The sequence below is a fragment of the Zootermopsis nevadensis genome, unplaced genomic scaffold (assembly GCF_977971745.1).
Source record: "Zootermopsis nevadensis isolate Lab colony 2312 unplaced genomic scaffold, Znev_1.0 Znev_ptg000010l, whole genome shotgun sequence".
Lineage (NCBI taxonomy): Eukaryota > Metazoa > Arthropoda > Insecta > Blattodea > Termopsidae > Zootermopsis > Zootermopsis nevadensis.
In genome coordinates this window covers 4596327-4620189 of record NW_028259142.1, presented here as the reverse complement: position 1 = coordinate 4620189, position 23863 = coordinate 4596327, and the positions used below count along the sequence as shown (strand labels likewise).

General features: G+C 40.7%; 1 protein-coding gene across 2 annotated transcripts in view; it reads left to right on the top strand.

The window, feature by feature from the left end:
- Positions 1–23863, top strand: part of Mmp2 (Matrix metalloproteinase 2) — a 173347-nt gene that overhangs the window by 40476 nt on the left and 109008 nt on the right. The window contains exon 1 of one of the 2 annotated variants that reach the window (XM_022083263.2): positions 7561–8704. The exons of the other annotated variant lie outside the window; for it this stretch is intronic. Within the exon in view, the coding sequence (XP_021938955.1) occupies positions 8360–8704 (345 nt within the window). The 5' untranslated portion in view covers positions 7561–8359. Of the gene's footprint in view, positions 1–7560; positions 8705–23863 lie in introns of those variants that run through there. 2 annotated transcript variants of the gene reach the window in all.

Genomic DNA, 23863 nt, shown 5'->3' with positions numbered 1-23863 from the left:
CGGTAAACTTCTACCAGCGCAACAACCAATCGTGAGAAACTTAATTCATAAATTTATATTAACGCTCAAATCTTTTTCGAGTGCAGAGTTAAGAAATCTTAAAATAATCAGTAAGTAAGGATTTGAAAGGAGGCGGGATAACTAATTCAATAAGACGCAGACTGGAGGAATGGGGGTCGGATTTTGTTTACGTTTAAATCAGTTTCGCTACATCTGTGGAAGAGAGTAATCAGACCAGAGAAAAAGTACTGGATACATCAGTAAGAACAGCCGAGATACGAACCAGAGTCGTGCCACGTATGTTGTTAAGAAATCACAAAACCTGTTTGCTTCATTACAGAGGCTGTTATACAAGTCTGTGTAAGATTTCCTGCTGCGGTGATGATCAATTGAATGTTTCTCTTTGGCAAGGTGGTGATGGAGTGTATGAAGCACCATTCAGACACTCATGTCCGATGAGAGTTCCGAACATACGTACAGCCCGTCACGATTACCACGCGCCTGAAACGCAACCCGCACTACGCCTAGTTTGATTGCCTCCCGCGCAAAGCCGGTATCAACTGTTCTCAAACTTCGCGTAGGCGAACACAGAATCAAATATAGTAAGGTGAATGGCCCCTCGCTGTTATAAACATTCAAGTAATGGTTTCCGGAAGTTGCTTTGTACAGTATTTGCGCGCGCTATCTAGTTCCGTTTCCTCTCATGCACTCACCGTGTGACTTCAGCCAGTAGACGGCTGCATAGGCGTCAAGGCAACTTGCCAGTAGAGGAAGCGAAACCTTCTTGTGACGGAATTCCAACCGACTTGAACTTTTTTTAATCTCAGACGAGATTTTTTTCTAGCAACTGCTTTCTGTGTAGGATTTCAGGTTTTCGCGGCGATGAGTCCAAAGATGGCTGTCTTCTGCGTAGTAATGCCGTGTAGTCTAACAGAAGTTTTTCGGTGTTTCAGAGGTTCTTGCTGCCTCCATCATCAGGGAGGTGGCCCTGATGATGGAGACAGCCATAAACCTGCCTTCTGTCATAGTACAGGTATCATGACACATTTAAAGAGGACACAAATGCTAGAAATGTGGAATTTATTACAGTATTTTTAGCTTTCTCTTATGGAGATGTCGTGTCTGCCTGTCAGCATCTTTCATCTCTGACACTGCTTCTCAGTATTTAGACGAAATTGTAATTTGTTGGTCTTCACCGAAATATTTTCTGGCGAACGTGAGTTTGGGCGTAATCGATTCAAAATGAAGCCTATTTTACATTAAGCTCAAATTCCACTGTATCAGATTTCTCACAATTGATATATGACGTAAGAATAGATTAAGTCAAGATCTGAACCTTTTATGTGAAACATTTTCAAAGAATTGTAACGTAGCCTGTATTTAACAAAATAGGTTCATACATAAAGTACATTTGTTCTCAATATATTTTAATCTGTTACTTTCGTTAGCTTGGCTCGATGATGTTCTTGTCGGACACGCAAAATCCTTTCGTGTAGTGTTATGAGTTTTTCCATCTGTTCCCCTCTGTCCGTAGTCTTATTGCTACCGTATCGTTTATCAATGTCTGTTCCGCTTTCATGTTTAAGAACTGTTTAATTCATGAAGCTGTCACTGTGACGCCGTGGGGACAACTTCGAGAAAATTGGACGACGCGAAAATATTCATGTGGTTACCATAAGAAAAAAGGGAAAATTATATTTATTATTTATTACAGTTTATTTTGAGAGGATGAAGATGTATGATCTATGAGGATTTTGTTTTTTGAAGGTCATTCTAGCAATTGCTTCAGCGTTTGTTTAAGATGTGACTGAGATTTGCTACCACAAGACTGTCCTTTCCCCTAATTGCAGTAAAATCAAATTATTTCCTGTTCCTGTTATCGAAAGCCTAGCATGTGGCACGAATATTTCGCAGAACAGACGAGACGGCCTCAGGACGAGGGAAACCGGAAGCAGACTCGAAGGACAGAGCCCATTAGCACAGCTTGTTATCTGCAAGGTGTTACTCAGATCAATAGACGCGGTCCCATGTTACAGATTCACAGTCTCACGTTCGTACCTGGGATATTTCCTTACCGTGATGCTTTGCTTGGCTCACTCTTGTGAACTTACCGTAAAAGGCGGAGAATTTATGGATTACTGAATTAGACTCGAAGTGTTACGCCCATAGAAAAACAGATGCCTCGTAACAGTTCAAGTAATCATGACACACGACAGTACAAGATCTGTTTAATCGTCCTGACGATGGGGGCAGGACTTGTTGAACTCGAAGGTTCCTTACCGTGTCCGTTTATCTATTTTCTTAACAGGCCAGTCTGTGGCGCCTTCTATCTTTATTTCCTTCATACTCTCCTTTGTTTTCTCTTTACTTTCCCCTATCTTTTTGTTTCTAGTCTTCTTCTGTTATTTCTGTCAGTCCATCTTCATTTCTTTCTCTCTTTTCCCTGTCGTCTTTTTTACTCCTTTGTTAACTTTCCTCTTCTCCCTATTCTTCTCTGGAGATCCTGCTTCCTTAGCTTCAAACGAGGCTGCCAGTTTGACGCCGAAGCTGTCTGTGAGGACATTCAAACCATAAACGAGCCTCTTACAAGGAATCCCTGGTTCCATTTGTGTTGATGACTTTCTTGTTATAGTCTCGTCACACGCCATGTTGATCCATTTCTGAGCGGCAGTGATTGTAAATTTGTGTATTCATTCAGAGGAAGACGAAACTATTTGTCAGTGTCCCCGTCCCCTCCCTCCCGCCATCCTGCACACACAAACACACACGCTTTAGTATTGAATCCCATTTAAACTGAATTTCGACATTTATAGCACTGGAGAGGCATTTTAAGTCAGTTTTTTGTGGTCCTTACACAAAGGTCAAAACGGCGAGGTCATATCTTGCCTTGCCTAGGCACGTATCATCTCCAGAACGTAACAAGGGAATTTCATTAAATTTGGTGGAGGGTTCAATCAATGTAATTTTGGCCCGAAGTTGTTACTTTGCCTGATATTTTTCAGGAAACATTTTATGTGCAGACCTATTCTTTGTAATTATTTCAAGCCCCTATTTTTACTTCACTGGTTCAATACTCGAGTAACAAAAAACCGTCACGTGACTGATTTCATGACACGGAACGTCCGGTCCAGTGGTTTGTAGTCCTGCGTCGTAATCGGAATGTCCCATGTTCAAACCTCGGGCAGAAGACTGACTATCACGTGTAATGTTTATCTTAGTTTTCCTCCTTTCTTTCAAGCCAATTCCAGGTTAGTACATTAAATTAGGCTAAGGCCGCCTCCATTTATAAACCTTTGGAATTTATTACCGTTCGACACTTCATAAACAAAGAAATTCAATGGTACGGTATTTTTTATGAAAAGTTATTAGTCACAAACCGCAGTTACGGTGCAGATTGAATCAGAAATGTTTTGCAAGAAACTTGCAGCAGTAGGCGGTATGTTAAGGAGAAAGCGCTTTCGCAAGAGAAGAACAATTTTACGACAGCAACCGATATCTGTCGACCCCTGACGAAATCAGAATGAATAACTTCTTGTGAATATAATCGTAGATGCTCAGTACGTAAAGGTAGAGCCTTATTAACGTTCCTGCCTGTGTCTACTGGACCCTTGAAAGCCAGATGTGTTTCATCGCCTCCCCATGCTGCCATCTATTTCAGAAACTCATTCTGTCGGTTTAGGCTAAGGAGTGGACGGCCAGGGTTCGATTATTCTCAGGGCACAATTTTTTTCTCCGCCACAATAACCAGAACGGATTTGGGGCCCACCCAGAATCCTGTGCGATGGGTATCGGGTTTTCTCCCTTGGGTAAGACGGTCGGGGCGTGACGCTGACTATTCGTCTCCATCTGCGTGGAGTTACTCTTTCACTCCTTCATACGCATGCGCGGCGTGGTATTTGGTTAAACTCAAGGACACTTTTGCTTTCTTATTGTAACTGAAGCTGCCGAATGGCAAATCTCATATTTTTATATGTGGTTACATTAGTGTTGGGATGAAACCTGTGGTTATATTCTTTTGGAAAGAAGGCAAGTGACTGAGTTGAGTGGGCAAGTCTGACGTCATGACAAGGAATAAATGAAGAGAGCGAAGAAGTGGTCCATAAATCAAAATCTGTTAAGCAAAGAGGCATAATATAAGAAGGTTAGAACGTCCTTTTAACCTTAATACATTTATTGTTTGAATAATTCATCATATCAAGTATTCATTTTCATTGTCAATAGTAGCGAGTCTTACATTAGCCTTTTGAAGCTTTTGAAATCGTGGGAATGATAAACATTCCCAACAGCTTCAAAAGACTCTCTGTGTAAGTTACACTTGAATATATCCTAACCGCCTGCATGCCAGGTTATTACTTAAATCATAACAATTTTATGAGTTTTAACAAGTTTAATAGAGATCGTGATATACAAAGAATTATCTTGTTTCCTTGTACTTACGCTCGGTTTATTACTCAGCTGCCAGCTTTATGGCTGTAGAAATAAAACTTAAATCTACTATCCATTTAAAAAATGTATTTTCTTTTAGTCTTATAACATAATAACCAAATGACTTAATGCTACAGATATTTTACGAAAATTTTAAAACCCACAATTCATAATCACTGCTAGTTGGCTGCAGTCCACAAAGTCAAACTCAATTTGTATACGACTGGGTTTCCCACCCACGACTTTTCCCTTGAGGGATAACGACCAAAACTCTTTAATGCCATCGCGTTGTTCCGTGCGTGCTACATGTCCAGTTCATTATTATTTATTTGTTTATTTTAAACCGTCTAATCACAATAAAATATTTTATTAAATATTAAAATATCAAAATATTATTACTATAATTAACATTTAATATTTAAAATATTAAAATATTAAAATATTATTACTATAATTAACATTTAATGTTTAAAATATTTAAAATATATTAAAATATATTAAAATGATACTCTTTCTATCGAAATGTTCGATTTACAATTAGAGCATCATCTTTTTCACGACATGTTTCGGTTTTCAATGAACCATCTTCAGGTGTATAATCGACATAAATATAAATGTAATATTCTAAATGCAATCCTTAGTCAGATGTCCATTAAATATCAGAAAATTATCCTCTTCTAGATCAATTGTACTTTATTATCACATTCAATGTTGTTTCGTAAATGTATGTCGCGTATAGCGTGATCTTGCGTGGGTGAAATATTTGTAGTGGTTTTTTTATAATCGGTCTGTAAATTAAATAATAATTGTTATAAAGACTAAATGAATATTAGAGATAGAAAACAAAATAATATATTGAGGAATTTTAATTTTAAAAACATACCAGAGATGAAGAGTGGATGTAGAAGTAATATTGTGTTGGAACTGAATAGGTTCGTTTATTTGTTTAAATGATTATATCGTCGACATTAGATGCAGAGTGCAAACTGTGGGGCCGTCATGTAATTTACGTCATCCTCCTCTTAGGTCCAAACATTCCCATCAACCCTTCGTTCTCAAACGCCCTCGATCTGTTCTTTCCCCTCAGATTGAGAGACAAAGTATGGCACCCGTAAACGTGGCAAGTACAATTACAGTTTCGTAATATAAATCCTTAGTATTTTAGGCAGGACTCGGGAATATAATAAAGTTTGATCTGAATGGCAGCAAATATTTGCCTGTCAATGAATATAACGCAGTCGCTGGGGGATGTGCCATCTGCCACCCCGGTTTCTGTCGTGTCCTGTACACCAAGATGGCGCACCATGTTCCTGAGAAAGAACACATTTGCAGCGCAGCTGTTACTGAATCATCATCCATCGGCTAACTACCGAACGGGCGAATGAAGCTTTACGGTGAAATCCTCAGACACTTTTGCATTTCAGATCGATGTATTACATACAGAATCCATCGCAACTACCAGCATTGAGCGAGTGTGTAACAGTTTCATTGATACGCACGATATATTTCGTTTTATGATGTGAAATTATTTGGTGTTCTGTGTTTGACCTCGTTGGAGGTAAACAAGTGATCTAATTATTTTCAGGTATTTAACGATTGTCGGGTTCGATTCCCGGCGGTGCCCGAATTTATAACTTGTGTTAGGCAAGGCCGTGGTCTAGGCAACACGGAGTTTTCCTCCGTGGCATCCCAACAATTACTCCATTCACACACAGAAGAAGGCAATGGCAAACCACTTCTGGATCACCTGCCAAGAACGTATATGAACAGGTCCCAGTCCGAGAAAAGGATGGAAGGATCCTGTTCATATGGACCTGTCGTCAGACAGAACACTAATAATAATAATAAAAATAATTATCGCATAGAAACTATACTTTTACACAGAAGCTAGTGGAAGAAATTTGTTTTAAAAGAAACCCCCGTGGAATGGCGTCGAGGTACTCTGGAAGTAAGGTAACTTACTTAGAGGCACAGTAAAGGAGTCGTAACCTAACTTAATATTCACCGTCTGAGTCAAAAAGATTTCAGTGGAACGTGAATGCTCCAGACTGCAGGAAGCTGCAAGCCGCTATCTGTGTATACACGAACGACTTGCAAGTTCCCTATTTCTTTTGCATACGAGTTTGCTTGGACCTGCATCTGTGACATCGCCGTGGGAGAGCATCACTCAGCGAGATAAAAATACGATACAGATTCATATAAACAATGGATGCAGTAAGCGACTGTCAGCCGCGTTAGGTCAAAACTGTCGTAAGCCTACCTGCTTCATATGTAGGGGACTTGCAAATGTGTGTCTTCGTGTAAACTGCTCCCCCGAAAGGTTTCTGCTGTCACGTGTTTGCTGTGGCTGTGATTATGCCAAAATGACGAATGTGGTAACTATTTACTGAGACAATATACGTCGCAAATAAATTATTTTTCTAAGTAAGATTTGAGGTTTTCACGACGTGATGGCTGTCATCTGGGTTGTAGATCGGTGTAGTCTGGTAGAAGTTTACCAACGTTTCAGAGGTCCGTGCTGCCTCCATCATCAGGGCGATATTATTTTTTTATTTTTCTTTGTTCGTCTCTTGGTTGTTTTATTTCTTTCTAGCTCTGCCTGGATGTAGAGGCTAGAGGAAAAAAATCCTCTGCCCCCCGTCGGGGATCGAACCCCGGTCGTCCAGCCCGTAGCTAGTCACTATACTGACTGACATTTAAGTTGATATTGGTTTTCTGGGTTGTAGGTACATATTAGTGTTTTGGATTAACGTACAATTTCCATCTGCCTTGACAAGCTGATAGTCGAAAAGAAGTTTCCAGGTTTTATGTAACCCGAAACTTCATCACCTTTTCCACATAAGCCCACGATTGGACGACATAAGAGACTAAGCCAGTTGAACAACGTGTCTGTCCTGTATTTTCATAACGAGACGTTTTGTCAATACGCCAGTATCCTTTTTAACGTCATATCATAAGCCTAATCGAAACTGACGTATCGATTAATTCCTGTGCCGAGTGAAAGGAATGAATGAACAAGTTGAAAGACGTCCCTGGCATGAATTATTTAGTTTAGTTTCAGTCTGCGTCGTCAGAGGCGCTGTGGTTCTGTCGGTTCGATGCCAGGGTCTCGTAGTACGCATGGCCAGTCGCTGAGCACTCCGCAACTGGTGCTTGGAGCGGCCGGACAGGTTTTTGTTCATATCAATGACTGTGGGGACCCTGCATGGGTCCCTCCTTTACACCAACCGCCGTGGTGTCCCCGTTATTCGAGAAATATTTAACCTGGCTCGGACGAAACGTGTTAATTGTCGTATTCGTCTTCTTTCGTATCTTTTTTTCTTTTTTTACGAAATTTTGTGGGTGTGTCAGGACGTGTGTTACCTGCATGTGTAGTGAGACTTCTCTGATTCTATCATTTTAAATAGGAGAATGTGTGTGGACGTGTAAAGAAAAAGACTACTCAGAAATTGTTGACTGTGGACACGAACTGGAAAATTAAAAACCGCAACTCCTATCCGTGTTTCTTGTTCTCCGATGTGTTTGCGGTGTTCATTTGACGTATGGCGGTTGGTGATTCCCGTTGATAAGACGAGTGAGCAGTTTATAAAAGAAAGAAACAAACGGCTAGCTCATTCCATAGTTTTGTGTAGTCAGCGTACACAGCCCATTGCAACTATTCGCTCAGTAATTGATTTCTTGGTGGTACGTTTTTAAAACATACGGAAGGGGAGGAACTTCAGATTGGTGATTCACGTGTGTTTTGTAACCCTCGTTACCTCTCGCTGTACACTCCCCTCCACAACTCAAGACAAGGACAAATATATACAATGAAAGCCACACAGTAGACATGCTTTTCCAGTTACATTCGGTCGTCTGTGAAGCATTGTTGTCATTTGTAACTAGTTTTACCAAAACGACGGGTGTGTCTAATGATTATTGTCGTTGACATGAGATGATGGCTGCATTGTTGCGACTAGGAGTTTCAACAGTGATGGATATCGATCTCAATTGCAGTGAGACACGTCACAAGACGTGTTATGAAGATGACATTGTTGTAAGTGACAGAAGGACTAGTAGAAGGAATTGGTGTGGCTTTAGAAAGTGTCCTGGGTTCGAACACGGTGGTTGTCGCATCAGTTTGTGTTGGACGGCGTTTTTGATAGTGATTATTGTGCTTTGGTGGTGTCCAAGCTCAAGTTTCGGGAAGCCAGTTCCAGGAACTCTTGACGGTGATCGGAGAGGATTAGGAAGAGATGAGAGTGGCCGACAGAAGAGGGCAATCATTGGCGATAATGTGGTGAGTACTGAATCCAGAGTCGTGCGTCTTGTGCAGCCGGGTTCGAGAAGAGTGGGGACACTAACTCGCGTTTGATCGTCCTTTGTTGGGAGTCAGGGTTTTGAACCTGTGGTCGGAAGACCTGCCCCTGCTCTCCATGCGTGCAATATGCCTCGCCAATGTCATCCTCATTCTTACAATGTTTGCTGAAGAGTACAAATGTAGCTCTTCTTCATGCTGTTTCCTCCAGCCTCCTCTCACTTCATCCGTCTTTGGTCCAGATATTCTCCTAAGCACCGCGTCCTTAGTTTCCTCGTGAATGCAGTTTTTGTCACTGTCGTCCCATTGTTGTGCAACGACAGGATTTTTAGGGTTTTCATTGTTGGGCAACAGTGGAAACTCGAATCACATCAGTGCAAGAGCGACCTAAAGGCCCTGCTATGTCAACGTTGTATGTAACCTTGCATTTCAGACGCCTAACGTCAGTGATTAGGCATTTAGTCCTGATGGTGAATCCGTAATCCGTTCAACAGTTGAAGTTTTTTCCGATCTGTATTTCTTTTGTTGTGTGCATGTTCCGATGTCTAATTGTGTGGGTCCTATGTCCTGTTCTGTCAGTGGTCTTAAAAGCTCTCGTTTCGTTTGTCACTGTTCCGTACCAATAAAAGTCCCGTACGCAGACTGTGTCGGTGGAAACCTTGCGTATGGTAATAAAACTGAATTGAACTTGGTTGTAAACGTGTTGCCTCGCTCCTTTATTGAGCTGAATAAGGCCAGTTTAATGAACATTTAAGAAGAAATTTGCATTTTATGAACATCATTTTTCGCAATGTACGTAGCCATGCATGTACCAGTAGAAGGCTGAAAATGGGGGTTGGTACTTCTGATGAAAATATTTATTCCCTTGATTAAATGGCTAGAAAGAGGGCAGAGGAAAATTTTATGTAGTCTGAAGAACCACACCTATTTAATATACACCGTATAAAAGACGAATATCGTGTACTTGATTTAAGAGTGTGAGAAACGTCAAATAAAATTTGATAATTGGGTGATTTTTTCTCTCACACGGGTCAGAACATAATGCAGAATGTTTCAGAAGTCCCTGTGCAATGTGAGAACATGTGAAGATCGTGGTGATGGTAGCGGCAGCAGTTACCTCTGAAACGTCGGAAACGTCTTCTAGGCCAATGGTATTCAACCTGGGGTACGCGTACCCCCGGGGGTACGCGAAGGCATCTTAGGGGGTACGTGAAATTTAAAAAAATACATATATTATTTTATGATAAACACTGAATAATCAGTAATGTAATTTATTTAATTTATTTTAGATGTAGATTATATACTATGTATAACTTGAATTATACACCAACAACTTTGGGGGTACAAAGTTGAAGAGAAATTATATCTGGGGGTACGCGAAGACATCTTAGGGGGTACGTGAAATTTTTAAAAAAAAATATTTTATGATAAACACTGAATAATCAGTAATGTAATTTATTTAATTTATTTTAGATGTAGATTATATACTATGTATAACTTGAATTATACACCAACAATTTTGGGGGTACAAAGTTGAAGAGAAATTATATCTGGGGGTACGCGAAGACATCTTAAGGGGTACGTGAAATTTAAAAAAAATATATATATATATTTTATGATAAACACTGAATAATCAGTAATGTAATTTATTTTATTTATTTTAGATGTAGATTATATACTATGTATAACTTGAATTATACACCAACAACTTTGGGGGTATAAAGTTGAAGAGAAATTATATCTGGGGGTACGCGAACAAAAAAGGTTGAATACCACTGTTCTAGGCTACACAGCGCAGCATCCCAGAAGACAGTCATCTCTGCTTATAATTTATGTATTCGCTCAAAGTAAACGACCACACGTTCATCTCCTGCAATATTTAAGATATAACATTTAAATTAGGCGCTGTGGACCTGGAAGGGGGTCCTCTGTCTATTGGTCCTGAGAGCGACAGGGTTGAAATCAGAATAAAATAAATGGTACGTGGTACGTTGTCGTACTGAAGGATAGACGAACTTTACATGGTTAATGGAGTCGAAAAGAAATCGGTCTGCACCCACTCCGTCGTCAGATTACAGTTCGTTCTGCCACACTACCTTTAAGCGTACGGCACGCAAGATTTCTGAACTATTTTCATACGTTAGTATTGGCGTGTCCTCAGACCGTTAACTAACAGCGTGGAAGCAGTGGCACGCACAATAATTACGTGCCAGAAGTTAAATTAGCCTTACTGCCATTGGCAGTACAAAGTGGTCTCAATCAGTGTCACGTGCTGAAACGAATTCCTATTACCGTGGAGAGCTCTTGAGGACTTTGAATCGATTTTAACAACTTGTGTGGACAGTCTGCGTTGATACCTTACAGGTTATTTGGATACGTGACGTCATATTTGGAGTTGTAAAATACTCGTTAAAACAGTACCAAGATGTGGGCAATGAAAGACAAAATACGAATAGGAGAGGCGGAAATAAGCGAGAACTTAAAGACCAGACCCTTAGCTGGGTACATACGATCACACACATGAAGAAAAGTGTACTATTGTGCACGAGAAACTTGCTTGGGTTCATGATACAGCTGATAAGACGAAGGGAGGGCTGTGTGGATAGGATCTGTGGAGTCTGGTGGTCCATGATAGCACGAAATTATACACACACGCGGAACGTTAAAGAGACGCAGAAGGGAGAATTTTTTGAAGTCGGCAACAAGAAGAATTTGTCTACAGGGTCGGGTGTCGTATTGGAGTGAAATCTCGACGATGGTGGTTGCGCGGTTTTTCGATTGAGGAAGGTGGAATCGAGGGTTGACATTAGACACGATGTTTACGTGCTTATGCATTATTTTTCAAGAAATATATGAAATGAATACGGAATGGCGAGGTCTGTCTGTTAGCATGTTTTATATCTAAGCTTATTCAACGAATTTCGATTAAATTTGATATTGGTGGACCATACTCGAAGTTGATGAGTGACTTTAATTTTAGTCATAGATTTAAATGCAGAAAACTCTTATTTTACTTCAATCCCAAATCTAACTTGCCGTTTCTGTAAAAGAAATTGCACGTTGTATGGAGAATGTATGCGTGTGGTATACGATATTGGCGTTACTGAGATCTGTAACGTTTATTTGAAACAATTTCAGGTATGATTTTTGCAGGAAGAAATATTTTATTCTGTGCAGTGTGATTAGCTTTGCAAGACAGATATTTTAAATTGAATAATATATTCATGTCGAAGCACATGAACAGCAGAGAATGTGATGTATGCAAAATAAAAAAAGAACGCTCGTGTGAATTATGTATAAGCCTGGTCTATTGGATTACGCCTTTCCACCGTTTCTTTGTGTTCGGGGATTATGGAGGGCTTTTGATGGTCCGACCTCCAGCTAAGAAATTCTAAGAATTTAGAAAACGTATGTAAAGGAGAATTCGGCATGGAATTTTGTTTTACGATCATACATTAAAAATAATTAAATGTTGACCCATATCGACTTAGTATAACACCTGCTTAATACCAGCCGGTTATTATTTTGTCGAAAGTGTCTTATCGTTGAGAAAATTGGTTCAAATTTTTGTGTCGTTATTATGTAAATTTAATTAAATACAAATAATATATTTATTGCGCATTCGTTGTGTTTGACTTTACTAGTGTTTTTTGTATCTGCACTAAATGAACATAAAGGCCCACGTGCAAGTACGCGTAGTCGCAAATAGTAAACGTAGGAAGCCACAGAATTGCTTTTAGTTTGTTTTGATTGAACCCGTCTATTGTCTGTGGCGTATCGTTGGAACGGAGCGTCCCGCCTGTGGTCTGTTTACTATTCCTGTGCAGATGGCTCAGAGGGGAAGCCAGAAATAGCCTCAGTAAGGAGTAAGGACAGCCGCTGTAGGGCATGAACCCTTTATCTGCTGATTCCAGGGTTACACTCCAAAGTTCCTACCTGCTGCTCGCCCAGATATTCTGAAACTTAATATGTGATATTTTTTGTTAGCTGGATTACATTAAGAACAAACTGATCGTCGCTTCCGTACAGTTGGCACTCCTGCTCCATATTCTTTACATCCGGTCCTGAGGCGTGCTACTGATGTGTGTACTCTTTTGTTTCCTTCAGCGAAATGGTGAGATAATAGCCTGCCGGTAGATATGCTTTAAAGTAATCCACGGCCACGTCTTAATTCTTTACATTTTATCTTTCAAAATCATTCTCCTCTTCGGTCACAGAGAAAGTTTCGTCAAATAAACTTTAGAGACTCTCGCTACGATATTTGAAGTTGTAAATTTGGCTTAACTGCTCGTATATCGTGAACATTCGATAATGTATGCCCAAACATGTTACTGAGTCGAAAAATAAGTTTAGAGGTTTTATGGAGACTGAGTTTTTTGATGAAATATTATTTGCCGTTAGTTCGTACCTAAATAAGGTGGTAAAGCTACAACAATAATCCAGTTCACTTCTTTATTTTTACTACGCTGTATCAACAGCGAAATGGTCCATTACAGATACAGCATATAAAATGACAAAAATAGCAATAAACCCAAAGAAATAAAATTATGACAAAAACTAATACAGAGACAGCGCCAGTAAGCATTAGAACAGAAATTACTTTAGAATATTATTTAAATAAACTATTTGTTTATACTGGATATGTTTACAATCGGTAGTGGTGGCTATGCACATCTAGCCGAGGCACAATTTTTTTCGTGAGGAATCAACAGTGAACAAGAAGAAATAAGTCTCAGAAATTTCTGCTAGAACACAGGTGATAACAGTTTCACGTTTTGAAATGACGATGATGACAGGCTGACAATATGCCTAGTGATGATCATGACGACGATATACGAGGTGCGATCGAAAGGTTTCCAGACTGCGCGTATAAAAACCCGTACATTTATCTCAGATATTAAATTCATCCATCACCCTCGAAGTAGTTCCCCTGGGAGTGAACACAACGATCCCAGCGCCGCTGCCAAGCCTGGAAGCATCCCTGGAAATCTTTCTTTGTCAGCCTGTCAAGCACCATCTGCGATTCTGCCTGAATCTCTTCTATCGTCTCAAATCTCCTTCCCTTTAGCTGAATTTTCATCTTTGGGAAGAGGAAGAAGTCACACGGAGCTTAGAAAGGAAGTTGGGGTCGGTTCTTGCAAGATCTTTGAGCTCCTGACAAACGAGAAGTCAAGTCGATTCTGCTTCTGGTCCTCAGACAGGATGCGTCGCATGTGGAGTTCTTTCTTTAGAATCAGCTGACAGGTCCCATAGCCTATCCCAACAATGTCGCACAAGTCGTTGATGGTACGACGTCGATCTTCGTGAATGGCCTGCCGAATCTTCGTAACATTTTCGGGCGTTGTGCTCGAAGATGGTCGTCCAGAACGCTCGTCATCATCGACAGAGGTTCGGCCATTTTTAAAACGTGAATGCCACACAAAAGTTTGTGCACGACCCATTGCGGACTCCCCAAATGCTTGCTTTAGCATTTCATAGGTTTCCGTAGCCGTTTAGGCGAGTCTTAGGCAAAATTTGATGCACACGCCATTCCGAAATCGCAGGAGGGTCGGTGTAATGCACTACCAAAACGCCCGTAACTAAGAAACAAATGCTAATTCGATGATGCCGGCTGGCACACTGATTCACTATGAATGTAGGCCGCACCCCCTAGCGGCAGAAGCTCGTACTACATCCGGTTCGCCCTCTATTGACACAGTCTTGAAACTTTCCGATCGCACCTCGTACACCTACACAGCCAAAACTTACACCAGAATCCCTGATTATTGGTGGAAGTAACAGCATGTCGAAGTCTCTCAGAGAACATCTGGATAACATCCTTGGCATATACACTTTGCAAAAGAACTGCAGAAATGGCTGTTCTCGGAACGCCATGTTTACTGAGTGTTAGTAGGTTGCATTCAATCAAAGTTCAGGCTTGCGTCAGATGCAATTGTTTGTCAGCGTATCTAAGGGGCAGGTCAGTTTTGTGAAATAAAGATACGACCACCCTGGTAAACTGGGAAGTGATGATGATGATAACGGCAGTGAAATTGAAAGCTTATCACGATTATGTCAAGTGGTTCGATGGTGTCCCTAGTAAACTCTCCAGCGTTGAACTGCGAAAGACAAATGTTTGTAGGTAATGAGCCTCAGGAGATAGGTTTGATCCTCGTTTATGGCCACATGATAATGTATAAGAGCAGTTCTATTATCTACCTATTATCTTATATTTCCCTGATTTTGTACCAAATAATGGTTCATTACCACGTTCGCAAACTCCCGCCATTGGACAGTATCCAAGAAAGTTAAATTCTGTTTGCGTCTTCCCGCCCTGTTTATCTAAAATTCTGTTTAATATTTCCTGTGCACGTTTAGGTCTCCTAAAAAGGATTTTCATCCAAAATTCTTTACGAACTTATGAGTCCCCGTTCGTTCCAAATGGTTCCATCACCCCATTCTCTTTTACGCAATTGCTCTGACAAGAGGCCAGTCAGATGAAGAGAACGTCAAAGTCGAGAGATAAGTATTTAGCGGGTACAGAAGAGAGGACGTCGACTGATGATACTGGAAGGTCGTAGTTCACTACTTCCGTTGTGGCTGAGGTCATCTGCAGTACCACACTCTTTAGGCTAATGCTATTATAGCCCCGAAAGTTCGTATTTCGTAATATTCTAATTGATGAACGTCGAGAAGAAAGCCGTTTCCCTGAATGCCCTCCCCCCCCTCTCTCTCTCTCTCTCTCTCTCTCTAACCCTTTGAAACTCATAAATCAAACATAACTTTCAGAATCGTTAACATATGCAGAATTTTATTTGCGTGTATTTTTTGTTTGCTTCTAACTTTGTCTGTAGTTATAATCTTTGTTTAATTAATTCATTTCTCACTTTTCTTTGTTTCCTTCTAATTTTCAAATTATTTATCTGTTTCGAAGTTGCTTTTATTCCTCGTGAATTATATTTAGCGTGAACGGAAAGTTTTTTTTTTCTAATCTGACGATTTAAGTTCTGAAATTGAAGCTCCACTAATTAATCATGACGTTCGCACTTCTGCAAGAAACGTTTGCAGCGAATTGCTCATGGGAGATGGATTCTAATAAAGTACGATGTGGATTCCAGGTGACAGTAATCGCTAATCTCGGGAGAACATCTTTCTGTCTGAAGAATCTCCAAATTTTCCGGACCCTGGTCACATTCACACTGAAGTTGTTCTGCCACTATTTATCACGCGACGTATGGTCGTATTTACTATCACAAAGTTTCTTGACCCTTAAAACCTGAAAGAAGTAAGCTTAACATAAAAAATGAGCTTGACATATGAGTGAACTGCTGTCTTAAACCTCACAAGGAGATAATCCGACACAGAGCATTGTGTGATAATGAGTTGAGTTGCGATAGTTACAGTGTGAGCAAGAAGGTGATATTTTATAATATATATATATGTATACAGTAAAACCCCTCTAGTTGGACACCCCTATATCCTGGACACCCCTCTATATTGGACACTTTTAATTGGAACCGGCGAATATCCTATAATTTTACATGTCCACAATACCCTATATCTTGGACACCCCTTTATCCTGGAACTTGAACACCTCTTTTGTTGTAAGTTGGACAGGTTCGTGCACTTAGTTTCGATGCTTTTCAGGAAAACTTTTTCAGTTACATATTTTGTTATTTTGAATTTCTGACTGCTGAATGCCTCCTATCTAGAGGATTGTCTTATGGACATTGAACCCAGCATTGGAATGCATTGCAAGTGTTTAACCATTCTTTTGCTGAACCCTTAACTGGACTACAGTATCGCAGAAGACACAGTTTTAACTCCATCAGTACTGTGCTTGCATTTGAGTTCAGACTGTGTTAACAGAAATGGAATTTTTGTTTTTGCGATGGGGAAGCGAAAATTAGTGGAATTAACTTTAGAAAATGTTATTGAGGCTGGGGTGTAATGTGCAATGCATGGGAGTGGGCTTCAAAAGATTATTATTAATACTATTGTCATTAATTCTTAATTCAAGCAAGCCTACAGCAGTTAGTGTATGTAAGTAAATAGACTATATTGTCATTAGACCACAATCTGCTATTTCTCTTTCCCTCTATCTTGGACACCTGTAAGTTGGACACATTTTCGTGGAACCACAAGTGTCCAACTTAGAGAGGTTTTACTGTGTGTATAAACAAAATGTTTTGGTAATAACTTAAGACTCCCAATTTCCTTCAAATGTTTTAGTGCACGCGGCAAAGCTAGCGGAAACGAATTTATTAATTATTAAATTTAACGAATGTTATTACTACAGACTCCGACTGCATTAACCCATTGAAGCACGAAGTTCTGTAATATTTAAAAATTGTAGTTTCGCCCTCAAAGAAAATAGTGATTTACCATTACAAAGGTCAGTTAGTTAAGGAAATAATCGCTCAAAATGAGTAACATGTCCGTAACGTAACCGCAGGGACGTGTTTGTACTATCTCATTGGTGGTACAGTTCTGATCTCTGAGGGCTGGCGAATGCCTCGGATTGCTGTAGAAGTCATGACTGGTTGCGAAACAGACGAGATGAGACTGGATGGAATATGGATTTTAAATTAGAATCTCACCTTTTCATCTCAACAGTCGCATCACATCGCAGACATTAAGTGTGGTATGCCAGAGGCAAAATTTCTAATAAGTGCCAAGAAATGACGAGAACTTTTGATTTCGACATCGTAGCTTTCGTTGAATGTTGCAGTCTGTACAGTCAAAGGGAAGGAAGTGGAACTCCAGCAGCGGACATACGAATGAAGTACCTGGCACTCAACTGGAGATGGAGACGCTTGTTTTTACAAGTGTTCAGTTGTTAACAGCAAGGAACACAGCGTCACAGTACATGAAGCCAATTTCGTGAGTGGCCAAGTTGTACATGCCAGAGTAAACATGAGGCTGTATGCAATGAAGATAAACAGATATTTTATTCAGTTTGAGATCCACTTCACTTGAGAAGTACACATATTTTTCGAGCAAGCTCTTTACGAAACTGAATGTGATTTTAATTTACTGCAGACAAATATATTGCAGCAAGTCAACGGTGCAAATATCACACTTAACGATTTTTTTCTTCGAATTTTTTTAAAATATAGGCTGTACCATATCGAAGCAGGTTTGAAATAAATGTTGTGTACAGCCTGTTTTAATGGTCATAAAACCTGCATTTTCACAGTGTACTCATTCATTGATATCGTATGATTCTCAACATAAACAATGATTACCTTCTGAAACAGAATTAATTAATTTATGTTTTCGATGGAGATACATTATATTTTCTTTGCGGTACGGACTGATCTTTTAAATATTACTTGGCTGGGTTCTCGGCCATAAACTGTTATTGGTATGACATTACTTTCATAAAATGGCTTATGTTAAAAATATCTTGTTTATCTGTGTTTGTGCGAATAAACTATGTTCATGTTATTCACCAAACTTCGTTGTTTTTTTCCCTTCATAACGTATATAGATATATGTAAGGGTATATAGTTTATACAAACTTTTAGCAGGTTTACAACATTTTTGGAACGACAGAACATGACCAACAATAAAATTTAATAATGAAATAAAGAAAAACTTGGAACATGTCAAGTGTCGCGGCACACCAGTTGAGAAACATTGGTCCGTTGTACTTTATTTCCACAACAGCATTCCTAACGAGCAGAATATTAGATCATAACCCATGATAATCTCATTGAAAATTGGCTTCCATGTTGAGACTCTAATTTAGCTTGTTCTAATTCAATATGATTATCGTAGGTTTCGCCCTGAAATATATTAAATGCATCTAGTGATGTTTTCAGGTCGTCGTGTGATACAACCAGTTTGAACAGAATAACAAATACAGATAACAATCCTGTCACATTAAAGTGCTGTTCGTTTGTTGATCTTGGACTGAACTGGTTTAATTTTACAGCGTAGGAAGAAATTACGATGCAGACGTGTGACAAAGCGGGGCATGGCACACAAAATATTTTAAAGTCGCTCACGATGACATCGAGGTCTGGGCTAACAGTCCGCCTACAGCCTAGAGTGGCCTTAAGTTTCGGCCGACGGACTGAAGAGTTGTGTGGCGTCTTGAATGGCGTGGCTTTGCGCTGGTCATGCACCTATGAAACTATCGTAAACCTTTACGAGACTACAGGGCGCAAAACCCAGAAGACAGCAATCTTCGAAATGATTATTGTTCTAAGTATCTGACAGCGTTAGCTTGTTTTAATCTTGCGAAAGGTAAAAGGTTTGGAACGGGTGCTGAGAACTGTATGGTCGATAACAGCCGATACAGAGTGATGTTGTACAGCCCTGAGCAGTGTAATAAGCAGGCCAAACTAGATTCCGTCTATTAATGAAGGCCGACAAACTGGAAAGTAAGTTTATACAGCGCGGCATCCCATTGTAAATACATCTAGGCCTGTATATGGGTTCATTAGCATTCCGGAGTCGAAAGTTGGCTTCAGCAATGCATACCATGGACGTGTCTTCCATGTTGTGTCAGATGCTGTCTGATCTGTATCGGAGCGGACACATTTTTCGCAAGCGTTCTTAGCTGTTAATTTTGAAATTAATATCGGATGCAACGTGGGAATGTTTGATTCTGTTTATGATTTATTTAATTGAACTGTCTGTAGCTGAGGCCATATAGCGTTGAATGATGAATAATGAATTGGAAATAATATCGAAGGAAACTGTCGTGACCTTGTTTAAGGTACTATGCCAGCATCTGCCTGGACCGAGTGACGAACACCAAGATGAAGAGTCCCAGTTAGAGTGGTCGGTGTCAGGGCTGAGATTTTAACCTGGGACTTCCCGAATACGAAGCAAGAGTGGTAATTATTCGGCACATTTTCAGAATGTCTCGTCGCCAGTCTGACCATATTCTTCCGCAAAGGTCGTTGTTTGTTGCTATTTGTCTAGAATGCTAGGACGCGTGGCGAATTACCTCCGTGCACCCTACACAGTTTTGTGGCTCGGTGCTTTGGCATAGGGCAAGTTTACTTTTATGACCGAATAATGGACATACCTGATTTAAGGCGAGTGGTCAGTTCGACCTTGTCGATTCCTCAGTTGATCAGACATAAATCTGTTCAGTTAGCGCACAGAAAGGCGCCCGAAACCTGTTGTGTAGAAAACCCGAACAGAAGAATTCCTGTATTGGCTTTTTTTACAAAAAGAATTCCCAGCTCAGTCTCCAGTCTGTCGTGATGTAGATTAATGGGATCCGTAAAAATCTGTGCCGTGTTTATACCAAACACATGCACGTGTCCAACATAGAAATCGCGTTATCTGTCCTCCGTGTAGATGGTTTACATCAGCTCCATTACGAACACTTCTACTCCTGTGACCCATATGGTGACCACAAGTTTGAAGCAGATCTGTTACGAAACTATTGTGCAGTTTGGGAACGAAGTTTCTTTGCTTCCAGAGAAGTAACAAAGGATTCACTGTATCTGTCTTCAGCATATGGCGCACGGAACTTTATTGCTCTGTAATGTGTTGGCATGGGACTTACAGAAACGCGTGGTTATCGTCTTTCTGAACAGGTTAGTTGCTCACTCGGACTCGGAATGGTTTTAATCGGCCTACGTAACATTTTACGAACAACTGTGGTTTCTCTTGCGGATTGTCTTAGGCAATTAAGAATACGATCTTTGCCATTTTTCACATCGTATTCGCATTCGTGTTTATCTGTTGTAGAAACGAATTTATTATTTCAATCAAACACCTGTTGTTCACGCTGTATTACACAGTCTTCTTACATTTCGTTGAATATGCAGCCCGCCATAAAGTTTTTGAAGCCTCGTGGATCTCACTGCATCACATAATTTCTGCTTGCAAGTCTTCTGCAATGCATGGGTGGGGCAGGCGTGTGTTTCCGACAGTCGTTATCAGCAGAATACTATTGAAATTTTGCAAGTGTGGTAACAGGAAACATAGACAGGTTTTGTCTTCTTTTGGTTGTTGGATGTAACAGTTTATTAATTTAGGCATGTCCTTATCGAGTTTACCATCCGACCCACATGGAATTTTAATGAAAAGCAGTCATTTGGAAGACCAAGAAGGAGATGGACTGTAGAGAGAGACAGTTTGTAAGGATGTGAAGTGGATGAAACTGTCTCAGGGTTGTGTTTAACAGCGCCTTTTGGTATTAGCGATGTAGAATATTCGGATTATTCAATCAGAGAGTTAATTAAGTAACAAGAATGCGTAACGAAATGATGATACGGGCCTCTGTAGGATGAATATTTCATTGCTTCATACTGAATTCCATCCCGTGCGGATTTGTACATGACTTGCGTAACGAACGAGTCATGAAGTCATCGGAAACGCATCACAAACTGGCGATCAGTGGCATTTGAAGACGGTAGTCATTGCGCTGATGATTTGACCTGACTCCCAGTGTTGAATGCCGTTAAAGTTAACACGAGGTGTCCTTTCTATTGTCTCCCGTCTAGGTGTAATAGTTCTCAGGTCGTTTGCCGCGACGTGGATAGAAGAGTGTCGCTAAATATTGAATTTGTATGCGTTTAAGCACATATTAAAATAGCCCACGAATTGCGATAATGGCAATTAGACCTTTTCCGGCTGTTCTTTGTTTCTCCGGTCTGTTCTACAGTTGTCTTCATAAATGTTTGCTCACTTTGATCTTTATTTTGCAAGTCCCCCATTTAATCTACATTAATTCCAGTATTAGCGAATCTCCGTCTTATTTTATGCCCCCCCCCCCCCCCCCCCCGCATATATTCTGTTTGGGGTGTATTATCTGCGACACGAGACCCTTTTTATCACCCCTGAAATGTTTGACTGCTGTTACCGGCGGCCCACGGTCCATACTTTTCACACCCTTACCCGATTCTGGATTTTAGTTATCAACCGCCCGCGGACCCAAGAGTTTCTTTCCCAACCCTGTTCTGTTTAGGTTCTAGTGTCATCAGAGAGTTAGTTAAAAGCTAATTGCACGCACGTCATGTGAAGTCCCTTCAGCTGTTATCGACCGTCCTCAATTGTCTGCAGGCTGATGATGGCAGAGATGTTGCTGAAGAGGACAGGCGCTCTTGTTCGGGCAGTTGTTTGGATTGCAGCCCTCAGCGGTCCATGTACACAAGAGTGCTCATCCAGCGATTAATTAAATCCTCGATATAGATAAAACTTCATTTTACTAATCACAGACAGACACTTTCTTGCTGTGGGATGTACGAGGTGCGATCGGAAAGTTTCAAGACTGTGTCAATAGCGGGCGAACCGGATGTAGTACGAGCTTCTGCCGCTAGGGGGTGCGGCCTACATTCATAGTGAATCAGTGTGCCAGCCGGCATCATCGAATTAGCATTTGTTTCTTAGTTACGGGCGTTTTGGTAGTGCATTACACCGACCCTCCTGCGATTTCGGAATGGCGGATTTTCATGAACAAATCAAATTTTGCCAAAGACTCGCCAAAACGGCTACGAAAACCTATGAAATGCTAAAGCAAGCATTTGGAGAGTCCGCAATGGGTCGTGCACAAACTTTTGTGTGGCATTCACGTTTTAAAAATGACCGAACCTCTGTCGATGATGACGAGCGTTCTGGACGACCATCTTCGAGCACAACACCCGAAAATGTTACGAAGATTCGGCAGGCCATTCACGAAGATCGACGTCGTACCATCAACGACTTGTGCGACATTGTTGGGATAGGCTATGGGACCTGTCAGCTGATTCTAAAGGAAGAACTCCACATGCGACGCATCCTGTCTGAGGACCAGAAGCAGAATCGACTTCTCGTTTGTCAGGAGCTCAAAGATCATGCAAGAACCGACCCCAACTTCCTTTCTAAGCTCCGTGTGACTTCTTCCTCTTCCCAAAGATGAAAATTCAGCTAAAGGGAAGGAGATTTGAGACGATAGAAGAGATTCAGGCAGAATGGCAGATGGTGCTTGACAGGCTGACAAAGAAAGATTTCCAGGGATGCTTTCAGGCTTGGCAGCGGCGCTGGGATCGTTGTGTTCACTCCCAGGGGAACTACTTCGAGGGTGATGGATGAATTTAATACCTGAGATAAGTGTACGGGTTTTTATAGGCGCAGTCTGGAAACCTTTCGATCGCACCTCGTAAATTTAAATATAATGCTGATTGACCTTGTGATTCTTTAATATCCCGGCATTAAAATATTTGAAAATAAAATGGAAACGATTGGCAGTGAATACCATAGCAACTGAAAACGTCATTAAACTTGACGTTGTGGCATGCAGTGCGGTTGTCAGTTGTCGATTATGAGCATCCTTAAGTCGTTCCGGTCCTAGAGAGCGAGTTCAGTAGCTCCTTCCTCTTATTCTTCGGGAGATTCGCCACATTGCAGAACTGCCAGGCTATTTCCAAACAAAGTGCCCTCACTCTTATAGACGCGCCTCGAGTTTTTAAATGCTCTTGCATGTTTACTTATAATTAACAGCATTAACCGAGCCTCCTAAGGTACAGATCTTTTCAGCGACCCATCACTACCAGCTATTAACTTGTTTACTTGGTGTTCGTGGGCTGAGATTGTTGTTCAGCATCATTAGCAGAATCTTCCACCTCCCAGGGTTCTCATCAAACAGCTTGAGTCGTGTAATTTGGTTGGTGGACAGAGTCCCGCATATACACGTGGCTGGTCTGAATGGAATGGGTTTGGTCGATTCATTAAAGGAAGCATTAGGACTGAATAGGCGTATAGATTGTTCAATAAGGAGTTGTGAATGGAACTCATTAAGCATGTTTACTCTGCGTCGCCTTCCTTATATTTTCTTCGGACGGTCATTCCTTTCTTGTTTCGAAGTCCAGCGACCAGATTTAGGCTTTGTTATAACATGAAAATAACCATTAGTCTTGTTCTTTCAGCCACAATAATTTAACAAATGGACATCCCTTACTGATATAAGTGAAGTACCTGACGAATAATTCCTTTTTACTCCACTGGAGTAGCACGTTTCCATTCATGTGGTGATGTGGTGAGGCTGATGGTTGTCGGAGGACTTATCGCCCTGATGATAGAGACAGCAGGGACCTCTGAAACTAGACTATAAGGCGCTACAACCCAGTAGACAGCCATCGTCATATTCGCCTCAGATCCTACTTAATGTTGTGATGGTTATTTGAGTACTGTGCCGGTTATGTGAAGGCGTGC